The sequence below is a fragment of the Salvelinus alpinus genome, chromosome 31 (genome assembly GCF_045679555.1).
Source record: "Salvelinus alpinus chromosome 31, SLU_Salpinus.1, whole genome shotgun sequence".
Taxonomy (NCBI): Eukaryota; Metazoa; Chordata; class Actinopteri; order Salmoniformes; family Salmonidae; genus Salvelinus; species Salvelinus alpinus.
In genome coordinates, this window is record NC_092116.1 from 32862496 (window position 1) to 32883398 (window position 20903).

At 40.2% G+C, this 20903-nt stretch overlaps 1 protein-coding gene across 2 annotated transcripts; it reads left to right on the top strand.

The window, feature by feature from the left end:
* The first annotated feature begins 1460 nt into the window (after positions 1–1460).
* Positions 1461–15993, top strand: LOC139561520 (endonuclease domain-containing 1 protein-like). Of its 2 annotated transcripts, XM_071378710.1 has the most exons (4): positions 1461–1526; positions 2937–3293; positions 10238–10494; positions 12282–15993. In XM_071378710.1, exons 2-4 carry the CDS (start codon positions 3284–3286, stop codon positions 12969–12971), a joined length of 957 nt encoding a protein of 318 aa, XP_071234811.1. In that variant the 5' UTR covers positions 1461–1526; positions 2937–3283; the 3' UTR covers positions 12972–15993. The 2 variants fall into 2 exon arrangements, with proteins under 2 accessions (XP_071234811.1, XP_071234810.1); XM_071378709.1 differs by lacking the exon at positions 1461–1526 and having other exon boundaries at positions 2037–3293.
* Positions 15994–20903: the final 4910 nt, after the last annotated feature.

The following is a 20903-nucleotide window of genomic DNA, read 5'->3' on the forward strand; positions in this document are numbered from 1 at the left end:
TCTGTCTGGGTGATGGGGAGGGATGTGCTTCAACCTAAGGAGAACAGAGCAGAAACATAAGGGGGGGAATTAACCTCACTGCTCAAATGTCAGTGTTGGTTCAAGTTGCTGAGAACCTCCAACTACCTTTATTAATGTGCAATGGTTTCGGAAACAGTTTTGCATATTCATAGGCTTGATCTAGTTGTAGTCATTGTATGCAATCAGCTATACACTCGTAGTGGTGGAAAACGGTGTTTCATAAAGTAGGCATATCTTTCCGTTTTTATCCGCCTTCGATATTAAATCGAGTTCTGTAGAAAATTGACGCCTTGCAGCAGAATGTTTTCACGTACGAACCGGTCCACGGGGAATACGAATATAGCCGGCTGCATGCAATGCCTTTGGGCGGTAAGATGAAACAACTATATCTCCATCTGTATTGACTGATCATGTAATAATGTACAAATAACTTGGCTGGCTAACATGCCTAGATTGAACAGAGTACAGCTGGTTAGCTGCATTTCCAACGTTTTCAAATCACATGTGAAATGAACACATCAGTTGCCATCTTTAGTCTCTGAATTATGTTAATAGATTTACTAAATTTGTCATTAGCTGACTAGCAAGTTCCTCAATTCAGGGTTAAAAAAAATGTCTGGCTCTTCACAGTTGCCACATTGCTGACTTTAAACTTGGTTAGTTTAGTTCATCTCTTAACAGCTGATATGCAGGAAGAGATCGCCTGCTAACTAGTTTTTGGATCCGATGCCAATTTAGCTTGGCTAGCGGGCTGATAAAAAGCACTGACTCAACATTTGAATATGAAAGTAATTTGGTGAATAAATACAGGTACATTTCACAAAGTTATTCGCTATGCCTCTGGAACATTTTCTCCCAACCGGGGACTTTAAATCAGACATTTTGTTTTATTATTTCCGCTAATTGTCGCAAGGTGTTATGGGATACCCTCCCCGGCGAAGGAAACATCGACGAGGCCTTCAAAATTAATAAAATAACGACACCTTAAATCAGCAGTTTAATTGGGATTAAAACACGCCAATTCTGACATATTGCCTTGAAATTCTGCCTGTTGTCGATTGGGACACAGTGTGTGACTTGATTTAGGTTTAGTTCAGCCGTCCTGTTGCTCTTATCCAACATGACACTACAGGGCAGCGGACATCCACAGAAGGCCCTGTTTTCTCCACCACAGTAAACTAAGTTTTAGGTCTAAAAAAAACAGGGAAGGGACAAAATAAGGATGCTTCACGAATTTGCAATAATCATGAATTTGCAATAATCTTTTGCACATTATTTTCCTGTTTAAGGCCAACCGGATGTCTAGCCAGTCTCAACTAGCGATAATCCACCAATGGCAATGCGAGACAGTCTCAAAGAACCGTATCCAACCACGTGTGGTCCAATCATATTCGCCCTTTGACCTTAGCTCCGCCCCAAAAGCAAACGGCGGCCATGACACTTTCCCTTCATCGGATCATTGTTTACATCAAACGGAGAGTTACAGAGGAAGTATCTTTAATAAGGTTGAATGAAATGGATTGTAATCTTATTGCTACATCTGTGAAAAACGGAAAAGCGAATTGAAAACATTATACAGTTCTATCTCTGCAGTCATCTACCTATGATACCCGTAGCATTGGTTTGGTATCGGTAACTACCGGTACAATCAGCGGCCACTTCTCTGCATGTTCAATAGTATTTTTACAATCGTAGCTATTTTAATGCATACTATCGCTTAAATTCGTGCTTTGTTGTATGTTGTAAGACGTCTGTGAAGTTGTGAAATAGTGTTTACGTGATGCAGGCTACAGTACAGTAACTTTAACATGCTACTGTACAGTAGTTTATTTTCGGTTCCAGTGTATAACAGTTTTATTCAACATGCATCAGTCATGGATTAGCTAATACATGTATTATGTTATCTAGTTTAATGGGGTAGAAATCGTGATATTTTCTGTTACGTACGTCTCTTGGAGGAGGGAACGCAACACCCTGCTACAACTCAACTCCCCGTGGAGTGAAAAAGGTATGTGATCGTAGGTGCGGAGAAGGACGGCAGGGAAAAATACCGTTTACAGGGAATCTAATTCTTCCTTAAACACGTTAAGTTGGGTTAACTGGGCTGGGCCGAACCAAAGCAAAGAAAGTAAAAGTCCCCTCTCCTACCTTACCTGCCTTCCCACAGCTTACCTAACGTTTAGCACCAACTGGCGGCTAACCAAAATACAGGAGGTGATCCGCCCAGGTCTTACCTAGTGTGCATAGACAGATTCAATACTACGGGTTATGTATGCCCGCAGGCCTCTTGCCTAAACACTCCCAAGGTGCCTTCCCCTTCCCCTCTGGGAACAAATGAAACAGAATAATTCAAATTTAGTGAACAATTTCAATAACCCAAAAACACTCAGTCCTATGGCATACACATACCTCTGCAGGAGAGGCTACAAAATACTTTCAACAACTTTTACAGACCAACAGCCATCACAGGACGCCATTTCCTGAAATACACACAAACCCACAACAACACAGAAACTGTGGAACGTAACATTTGCCTTGCATTTCAATCTACACATGAATATGGTTCTACAATGTATTGCAATGTTAGGTAGGCCATTCAATTCCCTTGGCATTCTGCAAGCATGAATACTTTACAATAATGGAAGATCTGCATTGTGTTAATCTTACTATTTGTCCATGTATTGAATGGTACACAGCTTTCCATAAATGCAGTGTGGACTTTTTACAGATGAAACCCCTTCCATTATGACACTCCCTTCCTGTATCTGTCATAAAGGCCTATGCATTCTTTGTCCTTTAGTTACACAACTAAATCTAGTATCTGTCACTTACCTTTCATGCTGTAGATCTGCTGTCATGGTGCTGAGAATGCTTAGTACTATATCTGTCACTTATGTATTCTCTGTATGTATTAGGTATGAACCCTTGGACATACAGGTACCTCCAGCGCTCCCTCCTGCCTCACGTTCGGCCCCTGTCCCTGGTGATCTACCCCAGGCCCTCTTGTATCCACCCCAGGCTTCTGAACTTGCCCCAGTGGGGTGAAGACCAGAAGAGGGTGATGTCCTTCCTGCCTCTCTCTCTCTCTCCCTTAAATGCAGCTGGTGATTCCAGAGAGCCGGCGGGCATCTCTCAACAAGAAGCAGCAGTGGATTGACCGGACGCTGTTTACCAGGAGCCTCCTACAGAGCTCACAGTTCATCACTGTCCTTACCCTGGTGGGGTGAAGACCAGAAGAGGGTGATGTCCTTCCTGCCTCAGAATGTGCTGGGGTGAGTTTTTCCATAATAAATGAGCAGCTTAGAAATTGTAATTTTAATATTTTCTTCTCTCATGATCTATCAATACCTCAGGATGCCACTGGGTAAACATGATCTAACTGATTAACTTTTCTGTGATGATATGTGGAAGAAGATGTGTCTGAAGTAAACAGAGGAACTGGCCTAGAGTTAGTCCTGTCTGGTATAATCAGTGGTCAAGGCTGGACGAGGAGAGTTGGGTTTGATAAACTCCTCTCTATGAAGATGAGTCCTGTCTGGTATAATTAGTGGTCAAGACTGGACCAGGAGGGTTGGATAAACTCCTCTGTATGAAGATGAGTCCTGTCTGGTATAATTAGTGGTCAAGACTGGACAAGGAGGGTTGGATAAACTCCTCTGTATGAAGATGAGTCCTGTCTGGTATAATTAGAGGTCAAGACAGGACAAGGAGGGTTGGATAAACTCCTCTGTATGTGGAACAGGTGTGACTATTTATCATGTGTAACAATTAAACCTCCCTATTGGCTGTGTGTTCCACATTCTAAAGTAGAACCATCATTTTACTTGCTGAAATATTCTCCAGAAATGACCTCATTGGACAGAAAGGGGAACTCCTCCCCACACGCATGTTGAACAAATATAATGTTTCCCTGAAACAAAGGATTCCTGTAGTTTCATGAAATAAGAAATGTATTCATAGTGTCCTTTGTCTGGGGTGATGTGAGTTTCCTTCAACAATCAGTCTTCCAGATAGATGACACAGGAACCTTAGTATAAAACTCTTTAGTAATAAAATGTAATTGCAGACAGAGATTCACATCCAGAATACCTCAGTAGTCTATAGTAAAGATCTGTGTGGTAAAACAGGAGACAACACTCTTTATACCAGGTGGTGTGGACAACACTCTTTATACCAGGTGGTGTGGACAACCTATGTCAAATGCATACGTCAATCATACCTTAACATTGTTGCATTGGATTAGATACAAGGTATCTAAGATGAGAAAAGCATGTCAAGACTGTGGTTTGTCACTCTGCTATGAGCCATCAACCACACCTGTGTGGTCTCAGGCTCTTTGCTACTTTCAGAACATCTTGGCCTTGCGGCTGAGTGACTATCAGCAGGAGCAGACAGTTCTCAGCCTGAGAACTAAAGCAGTACATCTCCATCACCCAGTACTTTTACATCGTTGCACATTGCAAGCACACAAAGGTTATCACATACAGTGGGGAGAACAAGTATTTGATACACTGCCGATTTTGCAGGTTTTCCTACTTACAAAGGTCTGTAATTTTTATCATAGGTACACTTCAACTGTGAGAGACGGAATCTAAAACAAAAATCCTGAAAATAACATTGTATGATTTTTAAGGAATTAATGAGCATTTTATTAATCATGGCATTGGTGTAGCCCCACCTCCGACCCCCAGGGTAACCCCCAACAATAGTATTTCATACAAGACCAACATTTAAGTCAACATTTGATGTGAACACTTAGCAAATAAACGTCCACACCTTTACAGGAAGTAAAACTGTGTGACCTGCTTCAGCTGTTTAACATTTGTATGTAGGTGAAGAAGTTAAACATGTTTTACTTAAGTGAAGCAGTCATTTTAAATGTTATACATGAAGGTAGGGTAGACTGGGGAACAAAGTAACACAGGGTCAGTTGTAACAGATAAATAAGTCCAATTAGTAACCAGGTAGAAAGCTCTTTTTCAATGTGATAATGGTTGGTTAGTGTCTCTACTAGGGCTGGGCGGTATACTGTATTTTACTATATACCAGTGTTGATACAAGGACCGGTTTGAGTTTTTACTTTACTTTCTAGAACGGTATTTGAATGTTTTGTTAAATGTGATACGCTGTGTGTAACGTCCATTTTTATAGTTTACTCTGCTACTTGATTCATCCCTCTCCGCTCTCTCTCTCTCTCTCCACGCCACTTTCCACACAGACCTAGTCCCGCCCCCTGTCACTCAAGGAGAACATGTGTTGTTGCTTGACAACAGACACTTTCGTTCAGTCTACTTGGTCAATGCAGCACATGCAACAATGTTGATGACAACGATGTTGTTTCCACTTTGATCTTAATATAAATCCACATCTATAATTACAATATTACTTTGTGTTTCTTACATCTGCAAGCAGCTCGTTTGGATTTTCTTAGCAAGTTAAGCTAAATCGTGTTTGCCACTAATGGCTAACACGCTAGTTAGCTGGCTAAATCAGCATGTTGTTTGTTCAACTTCTAAATCAAAGAGGAAGAGGCAAAGCATGCATATGTAATGTAGCCAAATATTATAGGGTCCCCTAGGAAACACTGAACATCCCTTTGGTTCCTACCCTGTCACAATAACTCATCCATGGCATTTTCATTCGTTGTCATGTCAAACACCACTGTATTCAAAGTACCCACCATTATTTATATTCTAACTATAGAATTATAATAAACATTCTATTTCCATGATTCCAAAAGTTCACCCAAGTGTGTTGATCTAAATCGCAATTGCAACATTTGGTTAAAATAAGGCCTAGTATTTTTGCCCGTATCGTGGCCCTGTGGAAATGATCTGAAATGAGTGCAGGAAATGCAGACAAAGATGGAAATGCAGGAAATGATTTTAGGTTGAAGTTGAATTGAACAGAATAAGCCAATCAGAATGGAGAAAGACTTTGAAATAATTGACATTGAAATAATTCAGAATATATGTGTTGCCACCGTAGGATCACACACTACTCATAAAGAAAATGGACAACTTTTATTAATCAAAAACATTAAATACCGTCAAAAATGTGAAAAATATAATATGATCTTTTGGCCATATCGCCCAGCTCTAGTCGCTACATGACCAAGAGGTTTTGTTTAAATCCATTGATTACTTTTAGTTTTATTTAAGTTTTTTCTTCAATAAAAAAAGGTTTTTGAGACACTTGAGTAAATATACTTGCCTCCTCTCTTTTTGTTAAATTATTGACCTGTGGAACATTCACCTACTGGGTCAATTGTAACATTTAATTCCCACCACTTGGTTGAATTGTAAATGACTGGTACGTCCTGGGAACATACTTAGTGTGTTATGGTAGCTGAGATATGTTGTTTGTATAAAAATATGATTCCTCTAACTTAAATAATATTTTCCTAATAAACTAAAGTCTAAAAGTGTTAGTTTGTTCCCCAGTCTCCTCTACTCTTACTGAGAAAAGGCCTCAACTGAAGAATCTACAGCTGCTGAGTCTGAGGTGTTAATCAGTCCAGTGCTGCTCTGACCACAGTGTTGTTAGGAACCACATTTTCTAACTCTACATACACAGCCTTGTGTCAACTCTTACTGTGAACTACTTCAGTTACTGGAAATATACTCAGCAGTGGTCAGACCACAGAATATGCTGTTAGGTTCTATTACTAGAGTGAGAACTTGAACCAAACCAAGTTTATTCTTCCCAGAGGGTCAAACCAGCTGCATTAGACACAGACATGGTTTCTCCTGTGGTAGTATACAGTCTTGGCCAAATGTTTTGGGAATGACACAAATATTAATTTCCACAAAGTTTGCTGCTTCAGGCTCTTTAGATATTTTTGTCAGATGTTACTATGGAATACTGAAGAATAATTACAAGCATTTCATAAGTGTCAAAGGCTTTTATTGACAATTACATGAAGTTGATGCAAAGTGTCAATATTTGCAATATTTGACCCTTTTTTTCAAGACCTCTGCAATCTGCCCTGGCATGCTGTCAGTTAACTTCTGGGCCACATCCTGACTGATGGCATCCCATTATTGCATAATCAATGCTTGGAGTTTGTCAGAATTTGTGGGTTTTTGTTTGTCCACCCGCCTCTTGAGGATTGACCACAAATTCTTAGTGGGATAAAGGTCTGGGGAGTTTCCTGGCCATGGACCCAAAATATCGATGTTTTGTTCCCCGAGCCACTCAGTTATCACTTTTGCCTTATGGCAAGGTGCTCCATCATGCTGGAAAAGGCATTGTTCATCACCAAACTGTTCCTGGATGGTTGGGAGAAGTTGCTATCGGAGGATGTGTTGGTACCATTCTTTATTCATGGCTGTGTTCTTAGGCAAAATTGTGAGTGAGTCCACTCCCTTGGCTGAGAAGCAACCCCACACATGAATGGTCTCAGGATGCTTTACTGTTGGCTGGCATGACACAGGACTGATGGTAGCGCTCACCTTGTCTTCTCCAGACAAGCTTTTGTCCGGATTCCCCAAACAATCGGAAAGGGGATTCATCAGAGAAAATTACTTTACCCCAGTCCTCAGCAGTCCAATCCCTGTACCCTTTGCAGAATATCAGTCTGTCCCCGATGTTTTTCCAGGAGAGAAGTGGCTTCTTTGCTGCCCTTCTTGACACCAGGCCATCCTCCAAAAGTCTTCACTTCACTGAGCGTGTAGATGCACTCACACCTGCCTGCTGCCATTCCTGAGCAAGCTCTGTACTGGTGGTGCCCCGATCCCGCAGCTGAATCAACTTTAGAAGATGGTCCTGGCGCTTGCTGGACTTCCTTGGGCGCCCTGAAGCCTTCTTCACAACAATTGAACCGCTCTCCTTGAAGTTCTTGATGATCCGATAAATGGTTGATTTAGGTGCAATCTTACTGGCAGCAATATCTGTCACCTTCGTCGTCCTCCTCATCTGAGGATGAGTAGTAAGAAGGATCGGAGGACCAATGCGCAGCGTGATATGAGTACATCGTTACTTTTATTAACGAATAACACTGAATAACCATACAAAACAATAAACGGACAAACGAATGAAAACGCAACAGTCCCGTATGGTGACATACACAAAGACACAGAAACAGGAAACAATCACCCACAACCCACAATACAAAACAAGCTACCTAAATATGGTTCCCAATCAGAGACAACACCACCCTCCTTTTGAAGCTTCCAGTCTGTTATTCAAACTCAATCAGCATGACAGAGTGATCTCCAGCATTGTCCTCGTCAACACTTACACCTGTGTTAACGAGAGAATCAATGACATGATGTCAGCTGGTCCTTTTGTGGCAGGGCTGAAATGCAGTGGAAATGTTTTTGGGGGATTCAATTAATTTGCATGGCAAAGAGGGACTTTGCAATTAATTGCAATTCATCTGATCACTCTTCATAACATTCTGGAGTATATGCAAATTGCCATGATACAAACTGAGTCGGGAGACTTTGTGAAAATTAATATTTGTGTCATTTTTAAAACTTTTGGCCACGACTGTATGTGAGGCCTTTGAGACATCATACTAGATATGTTGACTTGCTGGTCAAGGGAAATGCAAGTTTACTTCTTTGAGTTGCTGAGTTAGAAGTGTTAAGCCTTGTGGGATAACCACCCATCCCGGATCCGGGATAATTGTCATCAGAAACGCTGACTAGCATAGCGTAGCATAGTGCCACAGGTAAATAATATTACTAGAAAATATTCATATTCATGAAATCACAAGTGCAATATTGCAAAACACAGCTTAGCCTTTTGTTAATCCACCTGTCGTCTTTACAGCGAAAGCAATACAAGCGTTTGTGTAAGTTTATCGATCGCTGGACGAAACAATAAGTACACTTAGCATCAGGTAACTTGGTCACGAAAATCAGAAAAGCAATCAAATTAATCGTTTACCTTTGATGATCTTCGGATGTTTTCACTCACGAGACTCCCAGTTAGACAACAAATGTTCCTTTTGTTCCTTAAAGATATTTTTTATATCCAAATACCTCCATTAGTTTGCTGCGTTATGCCCAGGAATCCACCGGAAAGAGCGGTCACGACAACGCAGACAAAAATTCCAAATTATATCCATAATGTCCACAGAAACATGTCAAACGTTTTTTATATCCCATCCTCAGGGTGTTTTTCAAATGTCTATTCGATAATATATCAACCGGGACAGTTGGCTTTTCACTAGGACCGGGAGTATCAATGGCTGCCTTTCCCTTTTGCGCACAACTCACTTTGAGAGCCCCCACATATCCACTTACGCAATGTGGTCGTTCACGCTCATTCTTCAAAATAAAAGCCTGAAACTATGTCTAAAGGCTGTTGACACCTTAGGGAAGCCATAGAAAAAGATGTCTGGTTGATATCCCTTTAAATGGGCAATAGGGATGCATAGGAACAGAGAGGTTTCAAAAACAGGGGCACTTCCTGATTGGATTTTCCTCCGGTTTTCGCCTACAATATCAGTTCTGTTTAACTCACAGACAATATTAAGACAGTTTTGGAAACTTTAGAGTGTTTTCTATCCTAATCTGACAATTATATGCATATTCTAGTTTCGGGGGCTGAGAAATAGGCAGTTTCAAATGGGTACGTTTTTTTAGACAAAAACGAAAATACCGCCCCCTAGTCTTGAGAAGTTATTAATGAATGTGAACTCAGCAACCGTAATTCCAGAACAGTCCCACTGTTGTAATAGTGTGATGTGTATCTTCTGACAGACTATGCTGAGTAAAGTCATGTTTTTATCCTAAAACCTTTTTCTACCAGAACCAAAGTGTGGATTCAGTCACTATTTGAGCAGTCTAATCTCGTTAACCCAGAACTATAATCTTGTGTGATTAAGTTCTGGGTCCATACGTGTTAGAAACTACAGGTGAGTCACATGTTATTTGTTACAGCAGTTTCCATGGAAACATACAGAGGGGTTTATGCAAATCAACCCTTTCTGTCTTGACATCTGAAGGAGGAGTCTCTGAAAACCTATTTAAAGCAGTCTGTCCTGACTCAGCTCAACAGTCTCCAGTCTACCAACTGGTCTCTGAAATAACTATTTAAAGCAGTCAGTCCTGACTCAGCTCAACAGTCTCCAGTCTACCAACTGGTCTCTGTAACTTCATCTTTGTCTCTGTGGTGTACAGTCTTCAGGTGATGATGGGGGTATTGAATCATCTCTCTACTCTCCTCCTTCTCTCTCTCCTTCCTCCTGCTCTCTCTCGTGTAGTGAAGAAGTTCAGTGATGTTCCACAGTGCCAGAAGTTCTTCCTGGAGGAGACAACTCCAAATCTCCCAGGTATTTTGGTTGGTGGGAAAGTCCAGGACCAGAACCGCTACAAGCCGATCTGCCAGTTGTTCAACAACATCTACAGGTTTGCAACTCTCTACGACACGATCAACAGGATCCCTGTGTTCTCAGCCTACACCTTCACTGGTCCTCCTACGGGCCCCAGACCAAATCAACCCTGGATGATCGAGCCCCAGGTAGGACTAATGTTTTTTCATATAACATGACATGATTTGTTTACTGCTATACAGTTCAAGTCAGAAGTTTACAGACACTTAGGTTGGAGTCATTAAAACTCATTTTTCAACCACTCCACACATTTCTTGTTGACAAACTATAGTTTTGGCAAGTCGGTTAGGACATCTACTTTGCATGACACAAGTAATTTTTCCAACAAATGTTTACAGACAGATTATTTCACTTTTATAATTCATTGTATCACCGATTGTGTCAGAATATTAATTGTATCATAATTCCAGTGGGTCAGAAGTTTACATACACTAAGTTGACTGTGCCTTTAAACAGCTTGGAAAATTCCAGAAAATTATGTCATAGCTTTAGAAGCTTCTGAAATGGCTAATTGACATCATTTGAGTCAATTGGAGGTGTACCTGTGGATGTATTTCAAGGCCTACCTTCAGACTCAGTGCCTCTTCGCATGACATAATGGGAAAATCTAAAGAAATCAGCCAAGACTTCAGAAACAAAATTGTAGACCTCCAAGTCTGGTTCATCCTTGGGAGCAATTTCCAAACACCTGAAGGTACCACGTTCATCTATACAAACAATAGTATGCAAGTATAAACACCATGGGAACACGCAGCCGTCATACCGCTCACGAAGGAGACGCGTTCTGTCTCCTAGAGCTGAACGCACTTTGGTGCGAAAAGTGCAAATCAATCCGAGAACAACAGCAAAGGACCTTGTGAAGATGCTGGAGGAAACAGGTACAAAGGTATCTATATCCACAGTAAAACGAGTCCTATATCGACATAACCTGAAAGGCCGCTCAGCAAGGAAGAAGCCACTGCTCCAAAACCGCCATAAAAAAGCCAGACCACGGTTTGCAACTGCACATGGGGACAAAGATCGTACTTTTTGGAGAAATGTCCTCTGGTCTGATGGGGGTGCTTTGCTGCAGGAGGGACTGGTGCACTTCATAAAATAGATGGCATCATGAGGAAGGAAAATTATGTGGATATATTGAGGCAACATCTCAAGACATCAGTCAGGAAGTTAAAGCTTGGTCGCAAATGGGTCTTCCAAACGAATAATTACCCCAAGAATACTTCCAAAGTTGTGGCAAAATGGCTTAAGGACAACAAAGTCAAGGTATTGGAGAGGCCATCACAAAGCCCAGACCTCAGTCCTATAGAAAATTTGTGGGCAGAACTGAAAAAGCGTGGGCGAGCAAGGAGGCCTACAAACCTGGCTCAGTTACACCAGCTCTGTCAGGAGGAATGGGCCAAAATGCTCCCAACTTATTGTGCGAATCTTGTGGAAGGCTACCTGAAATGTTTGACCCAAGTTAACAATTTAAAGGCAATGCTACCAAATACTAATTGAGTGTATGTAAACGTGTATGTAAAAGCTGAAATAAATCATTCTCTCTACTATTATTCTGACATTTCACATTTTTTAAATAAAGTGGTGATCCTACCTGACCTACCAGGGAATTTGTACTAGGATTAAATGTCAGGAATTGTGAAAAATTGAGTTTAAATCTATTTGGCTAAGGTGTATGTAAACTTCCGACTTCAACTGTATATCACAGACAGTAATGTTACAGAATATAAAACTACCACTATGGAGGGTGTAGAGACTTGATTGATTGTCTTGATTGTGAACCTCCTCCCCCGGAAAATAGGGTTTATTGTACAGAAAAGAGGGTTTATTGTACAGAAAATAGGGTTTATTGTACAGAAAAGAGGGTTTATTCTACAGAAAGGTTGTGAATGAATGGATGTATGATTGTTTCCTGCAGCTCAACGGGGTAAACAACAGCCCTGAAATGAAGATAATGGGAGAACACTATCAACACCAGGCTGGGAACTACGACTATAGTAACTCAATACAAAATAAAGGGGTGAACAGAGGTCACCTCTTCCCAAATTCACATGCTCATGACCTTGATACTCAGAAGTCCACCTTTACCCTGACCAACATCGTTCCCCAGGTGGTGTCCTTCAACGATGGCAGCTGGAAGGAAATGGAGAGAAATGTCAGAGAAAAGCTGATGACGGACTGTTTTAGTAACAACAGGAAGATAAAGGCCTATGTGGTGACTGGAGCGGTGCCCAGTAAGAGCAACACACTGAAGAACGCATTGAACAACACACTGAAGAACGCACTGAACGACCGAGTGAACATCCCAGATCTCATGTGGACAGCCTACTGCTGTTTGAACAAGAAGAAAAAGTGGATGGCCGAAGCACACTGGGGGTGGAACAAGAAGGTAAAGAGGAAAACATTGAAACCAGAAACCTTGGGAGCACTCGAAAAGGAGTTGAACCAATTTCACCAAGGTGGTCGTGTCCAGGTGTTCCCCAAGGATTGTCCAAGAGGTCCTAAACCGACCACTACCTCTAACCCACCCAGTTGGAAGAATTCTCTTAAAATCATTTCTTCCACAGTCAGGAATCTTTACAATTCCATGATGAATAGAATTGGATGATCAAGGTACAGATGCTCAGACTATATCAACAAACTATCAACTAAACTCTGTTGAAATGATGTAGATATGCAACCACTTGTTACGGTTAGAGTAATGATTATAGTGGTTATAGTGGTAATAAGGGTTATAGTGGTTATAGTGGTTATAAGGGTAATAGGGGTAATAGGGGTAATAAGGGTAATAGGGGTTATAGGGGTAATAAGGGTTATAGGGGTTATAGTGGTATTAAGGGTTATAGGGGTAATAAGGGTTATAGTGGTTATAGTGGTTATAAGGGTTATAGGGGTAATAAGGGTTATAGTGGTATTAAGGGTTATAGGGGTAATAAGGGTTATAGTGGTTATAGTGGTTATAGTGGTTATAGGGGTTATAGTGGTTATAGGGGTTATAGTGGTTATAGGGGTTATAGTGGTTATGAGGGTAATAAGGGTTATAGGGGTTATAGTGGTTATAAGGGTTATAGGGGTTATAGTGGTAATAGGGGTTATAGGGGTAATAAGGGTTATAGGGGTTATAGTGGTAATAAGGGTTATAGGGGTTATAGTGGTTATAAGGGTTATAGTGGTTATAAGGGTTATAGGGGTAATAAGGGTTATAGGGGTTATAGGGGTTATAAGGGTTATAGGGGTTATAAGGGTTATAGTGGTAATAAGGGTTATAGTGGTAATAAGGGTTATAGGGGTTATAAGGGTTATAGGGGTAATAAGGGTTATAGGGGTTATAAGGGTTATAGGGGTTATAGTGGTAATAAGGGTTATAGGGGTAATAAGGGTTATAGTGGTAATAAGGGTTATAGTGGTAATAAGGGTTATAGTGGTAATATAGGGTTATAGTGGTTATAGTGGTTATAGGGGTAATAAGGGTTATAGTGGTTATAAGGGTTATAGGGGTAATAAGGGTTATAGGGGTAATAAGGGTTATAGTGGTTATAAGGGTTATAGGGGTTATAGTGGTAATAAGGGTTATAGTGGTTATAAGGGTTATAGGGGTTATAGTGGTAATAAGGGTTATAGTGGTTAGGGGTAAAACGGGTTATAGGGGTAATAGGGGTAATACGGGTAATACGGGTTATAGGGGTTATAGGGGTTATAGGGGTTATAGTGGTAATAGGGGTTATAGGGGTAATACGGGTTATAGGGGTAATACGGGTTATAGGGGTAATAGGGGTTATAGTGGTAATAGGGGTTATAGGGGTAATAGGGGTTATAGGGGTAATACGGGTTATAGGGGTAATACGGGTTATACGGGTTATAGGGGTAAAACGGGTTATAGGGGTTGTAGTTTCTTCTCTTCCCTCTGTCCATCTCTTCTGTGTCTATATATATCTATAGTCTATACTCTTCTATGTCTATATATATCTATAGTCTCTACTCTTCTCTCCCCTCTCTGTCCATCTCTTCTATGTCTATATATATCTATAGTCTCTACTCTTTTCTCTCTACCCATCTCTTCTATGTCTATATATATCTATAGTATATACTCTTCTCTTCTCTCTCTGTCCATCTCTTCTCTGTTTATATCAAATATAAAAAGTATGTAAGGGGACAGAATTCTATTTTAATAAATAAAATACAGTTTAATTTCTTGATGATGTGCTGCCATTACTCTTGTTAATGTTAATAATTAGGCTTACAGCAGGGTTGAGGTCAATTCCATTTCAATTCCAGTCAGTTCTAGAAGTAGACTGGAAATCCATTTCTCTTCAATGCTTTTCAATGAGGAACATTTGGAATTGAAATGGAATTAACCCCAACCCTGGCCTACAGTTTGTCAGGTTGTGACTTCCTTATGACTGTTACCATGGAGATACTATTATATGTTCTGAATGTAATTCTATCCCTGTTACCATAGAGATACTATTATATGTTCTGAATGTAATTCTATCACTGTTACCATAGAGATACTATTATATGTTCTGAATGTAATTCTATCACTGTTACCATAGAGATACTATTATATGTTCTGAATGTAATTCTATCACTGTTACCATAGAGATACTATTATATGTTCTGAATGTAATTCTATCACTGTTACCATGGAGATACTATTATATGTTCTGAATGTAATTCTATCACTGTTACCATAGAGATACTATTATATGTTCTGAATGTAATTCTATCACTGTTACCATGGAGATACTATTATATGTTCTGAATGTAATTCTATCACTGTTACCATGGAGATACTATTATATGTTCTGAATGTAATTCTATCACTGTTACCATAGAGATACTATTATATGTTCTGAATGTAATTCTATCACTGTTACCATAGAGATACTATTATATGTTCTGAATGTAATTCTATCACTGTTACCATAGAGATACTATTATATGTTCTGAATGTAATTCTATCACTGTTACCATAGAGATACTATTATATGTTCTGAATGTAATTCTATCACTGTTACCATAGAGATACTATTATATGTTCTGAATGTAATTCTATCACTGTTACCATAGAGATACTATTATATGTTCTGGATGTAATTCTATCACTGTTACCATAGAGATACTATTATATGTTCTGAATGTAATTCTATCACTGTTACCATAGAGATACTATTATATGTTCTGAATGTCATTCTATCACTGTTACCATGGAGATACTATTATATGTTCTGAATGTAATTCTATCACTGTTACCATAGAGATACTATTATATGTTCTGAATGTAATTCTATCACTGTTACCATAGAGATACTATTATATGTTCTGAATGTAATTCTATCACTGTTACCATAGAGATACTATTATATGTTCTGAATGTAATTCTATCACTGTTACCATAGAGATACTATTATATGTTCTGAATGTAATTCTATCACTGTTACCATAGAGATACTATTATATGTTCTGAATGTAATTATATCACTGTTACCATAGAGATACTATTATATGTTCTGAATGTAATTCTATCACTGTTACCATAGAGATACTATTATATGTTCTGAATGTAATTATATCACTGTATGTATCCATCTTCTTCCCATCTGAAGGAATAAACATCTATAATGAATGAAGCCTGTGAGAGTCTGGTGTTTTGTTCTCATGTTGTTTAAATGTAACCAAGTGACTCCAAAATGTTCCAATTCAACATTAAACCACGTTATTTGAGCTAAAAATATAAATTATTGAACGTAAATTTATGCTCTTCAACCGATCGCTGCAATGTATCCATTGTTGTTTGTTGTTTTTAATTAATGGACATTTTTTGTAGGGGTTGTTAAAAAAGTTGTTTGGTCAAAAAAAGTATGACATTTTAAAGAAGAAAATACAAACTTTAGAAGCCTTTTCAACCTGGAATACATTACAAATTAGCATTTCATTTGTGCAGGAAAATTCCTACAACAGGATGATCAAATTAAGATACGGCTCCTGTAGTGTCACGTTCCTGACCTTGTTTTCCTTTTGTATAGCTTTGTTTTGTTGGTCAGGACGTGAGCTGGGTGGGCATTCTCTGTGTTTGTTCCTTGTTAAGTGTCAGGGTTAATTGACCAACAAACAAACAATGTGAAACAACCTCCCTATGTATGTCTCTCAATCAGAGGCAGGTGTTTTCGTTTTCCTCTGATTGAGAGACATACATAGGGAGGTTGTTTCACATTGTTTGTCGTGGGTGGTTGTTTCCTGTGTCAGTGTTTGTTGCACCATACGGGACTGTTTCGTTCGTTCATCGTTTTATGTAGTCATTTTTCCTGTTGTGCGTTCTTCGTGTTTTATGTAAGTTCGTATGTTCAGGTTTGTCTACATTCGTGTTGTTGTTTTGTAAAATTATCAAGTGTTCTTCGTGTGTTTAGTTTCGTCTTGTTTAAATAAATTATGTCATCATACCTCGCTGCAAATTGGTCTTCCGATCCCTCTCTCCTCTCCTCGTCCGAGGAGGAGGAAGAACTAGAGTTTCGTTACATGTAGGTTTCACAGCAGTATTTCGTTCCAAGCAGGTTTAGCAGTTTTTGCAGCAAACAAAAATAAAATACCCTTTTACAAAGTACAAAATACTAAAAAAATATCATATCTGGTGTAAGAGATATGATGCAGAACGTATGTTCAGAGTGTCAAGATCCAGACGGGTTTGAGCGCTATCAGGAGTACCTTCCTTGGGAACCTAAATCTAGACAGAGTCACACAGACAGAACGACAGACAGACAGATGCACAGACATGTAGTGGTGAAGTTCAGTGACGTTGCAGATTGTGAGAAGTTCTTTATGGATAAGTTAACTCTTAATATTCTGGGTATTTTGGTTGGTGGGAAAGTCCAGAACCAGAACCGCTACAAGCCGATCTGCCAGAAGTTCAACAACATCTACAGGTTTGCAACTCTCTACGATACGACCAACAGGATCCCTGCGTTCTCAGCCTACACCTTCACTGGGGATGGGGAAAGAGACCACCCTTATTTGTATTTGTTTACTGCTGTATATATACACTCAGTGGCCAGTTTAATAGGTCAGCCTACACCCATCTAGTACTGGGTCGGACCCCCCTTTGTCTCCAGAACAGCCTGAATTATTTGGGACTTGGATTCTATAAGGTGTGGAGTTCAAATGTTGCTCAATTGGTATCAAGGGACCTGACATTCCCTGTACCATTGACACCAGGCAGGATGGGGCCATGGACTCATGCTGCTTACACCAAATCCTGACTCTGCCATCAGCATGACGCAACATGAACCAGGATTTGTCGGACCAGGCAATGTTTTTCCACTCCTCAAATGTCCAGTGTTGGTGATCGTGTCCCACTGGAGCAGCTTCTTCTTGTTTTAAGCTGATAGGAACCCGGTTTGGTCGTCTGCTACAAACCCATCTGTGACGAAGACCGACGAGTTGTGCGTTCCAAGATGTCGTTCTACACACCACTGTTGTACTGCATGGTTATTTGCCTGTTTGTGGCACGCCTGTTAGCTTGCAGGATTCTTGGCATTCTCCTTGGACCTCTCTCATCAAGCTGTTCTCCAGCACAGGACTGCTGCTGACCTGATGTTTTCTGTTTGTAGCACCGTTCTCGGTAAACCCGAGACACTGACGTGCATGAAAAGCCGTCCGTTTCTGAGATACTGGAACCGGTGCACCTGGCACCGACAATCACACCACGCTCTACGTCACTTAGGCAACTCGTTTTGATCCTTCTAATGTTCAACTGAACAGTAACTGAATGCCTCGATGCCTGTCTGCCTGCTTTATATGGCAAGCCACGGACACGTGACTCACTGTCTGTAGGAGCAACCCGGGTCAACATCTTCTGGTCTCTCTGCTTGCCACAGAGGTTAGCTCACTCCTTCATACTGTTAACACTTCAAGGGTAGTTTGTGACACGGTATACTACGAGTCAGTGAAGGCCAATGAAAACCATTAACACTTCTATTTTGGTTCCACTAGTTAATGAATCCAGCATCTCTTTTGGTTCCACTAGTTAATAAAACCAGCATCTCTTTTGGTTCCACTAGTTAATGAAAACCAGCATCTCTTTTGGTTCCAATTGTTAATGAAACCAGCATCTCTTTTGGTTTCACTAGTTAATGAAAACCAGCATCACTTTTGGTTCCACTAGTTAATAAAACCAGCATCTCTTTTGGTTCCACTAGTTAATGAAAACCAGCATCTCTTGTGGTTCCACTAGTTAATGAAAACCAGCATCACTTTTGGTTCCACTAGTTAATAAAACCAGCATCTCTTTTGGTTCCACTAGTTAATAAAACCAGCATCTCTTTTGGTTCCACTAGTTAATGAAAACCAGCATCACTTTTGGTTCCACTAGTTAATAAAACCAGCATCTCTTTTGGTTCCACTAGTTAATGAAAACCAGCATCTCTTGTGGTTCCACTAGTTAATGAAAACCAGCATCACTTTTGGTTCCACTAGTTAATAAAACCAGCATCACTTTTGGTTCCACTAGTTAATGAAAACCAGCATCTCTTTTGGTTCCACTAGTTAATGAAAACCAGCATCACTTTTGCTTCCACTAGTTAATAAAACCAGCATCACTTTTGGTTCCACCAGTTAATGAAAACCAGCATCACTTTTGGTTCCACTAGTTAATAAAACCAGCATCTCTTTTGGTTCCACTAGTTAGTAAAACCAGCATCTCTTTTGGTTCCACTAGTTAATAAAACCAGCATCTCTTTTGGTTCCACTAGTTAATGAAACCAGCATCTCTGTTTACAACTCTTTATAGAAAACAAACGGACAGTTATACTCTATTACAGGGAGACAGATTCCACCCTGAGACAATACTATATTACAGGGAGACAGATTCCACCCTGAGACAATACTCTATTACAGGGAGACAGATTCCACCCTGAGACAATACTATATTACAGGGAGACAGATTCCACCCTGAGACAATACTCTATTACAGGGAGACAGATTCCACCCAGAGACAATACTATATTACAGGGAGACAGATTCCACCCTGAGACAATACTATATTACAGGGAGACAGATTCCACCCTGAGACAATACTATATTACAGGGAGACAGATTCCACCCTGAGACAATACTATATTACAGGGAGACAGATTCCACCCTGAGATAATACTATATTACAGGGAGACAGATTCCACCCTGAGACAATACTCTATTACAGGGAGACAGATTCCACCCTGAGACAATACTCTATTACAGGGAGACAGATTCCACCCTGAGACAATACTATATTACAGGGAGACAGATTCCACCCTGAGACAATACTATATTACAGGGAGACAGATTCCACCCTGAGACAATACTATATTACAGGGAGACAGATTCCACCCTGAGACAATACTATATTACAGGGAGACAGATTCCACCCTGAGACAATACTATATTACAGGGAGACAGATTCCACCCTGAGACAATACTATATTACAGGGAGACAGATTCCACCCTGAGACAATACTATATTACAGGGAGACAGATTCCACCCTGAGACAATACTATATTACAGGGAGACAGATTCCACCCTGAGACAATACTCTATTACAGGGAGACAGATTCCACCCTGAGACAATACTCTATTACAGGGAGACAGATTCCACTCTGAGACAATACTATATTACAGGGAGACAGATTCCACTCTGAGACAATACTATATTACAGGGAGACAGATTCCACCCTGAGACAATACTATATTACAGGGAGACAGATTCCACTCTGAGACAATACTATATTACAGGGAGACAGATTACACCCTGAGACAAAACTATATTACAGGGAGACAGATTCCACCCTGAGACAATACTCTATTACAGGGAGACAGATTCCACTCTGAGACAATACTCTATTACAGGGAGACAGATTCCACCCTGATACAATACTATATTACAGGGAGACAGATTCCACTCTGAGACAATACTATATTACAGGGAGACAGATTCCACCCTGAGACAATACTATATTACAGGGAGACAGATTCCACTCTGAGACAATACTATATTACAGGGAGACAGATTCCACCCTGAGACAATACTATATTACAGGGAGACAGATTCCACCCTGAGACAATACTATATTACAGGGAGACAGCTTCCACCCTGAAACAATACTATATTACAGGGAGACAGATTCCACCCTGAGACAATACTATATTACAGGGAGACAGATTCCACCCTGAGACAATACTATATTACAGGGAGACAGATTCCACCCTGAGACAATACTATATTACAGGGAGACAGATTAAACCCTGAGACAATACTATATTACAGGGAGACAGATTCCACCCAGAGACAATACTCTATTACAGGGAGACAGATTCCACCCTGAGACAATACTCTATTACAGGGAGACAGATTCCACCCTGAGACAAAACTATATTACAGGGAGACAGATTCCACCCTGAGACAATACTATTATACAGGGAGACAGATTCCACCCTGAGACAATACTATATTACAGGGAGACAGATTCCACCCTGAGACACTACTATATTACAGGGAGACAGATTCCACCC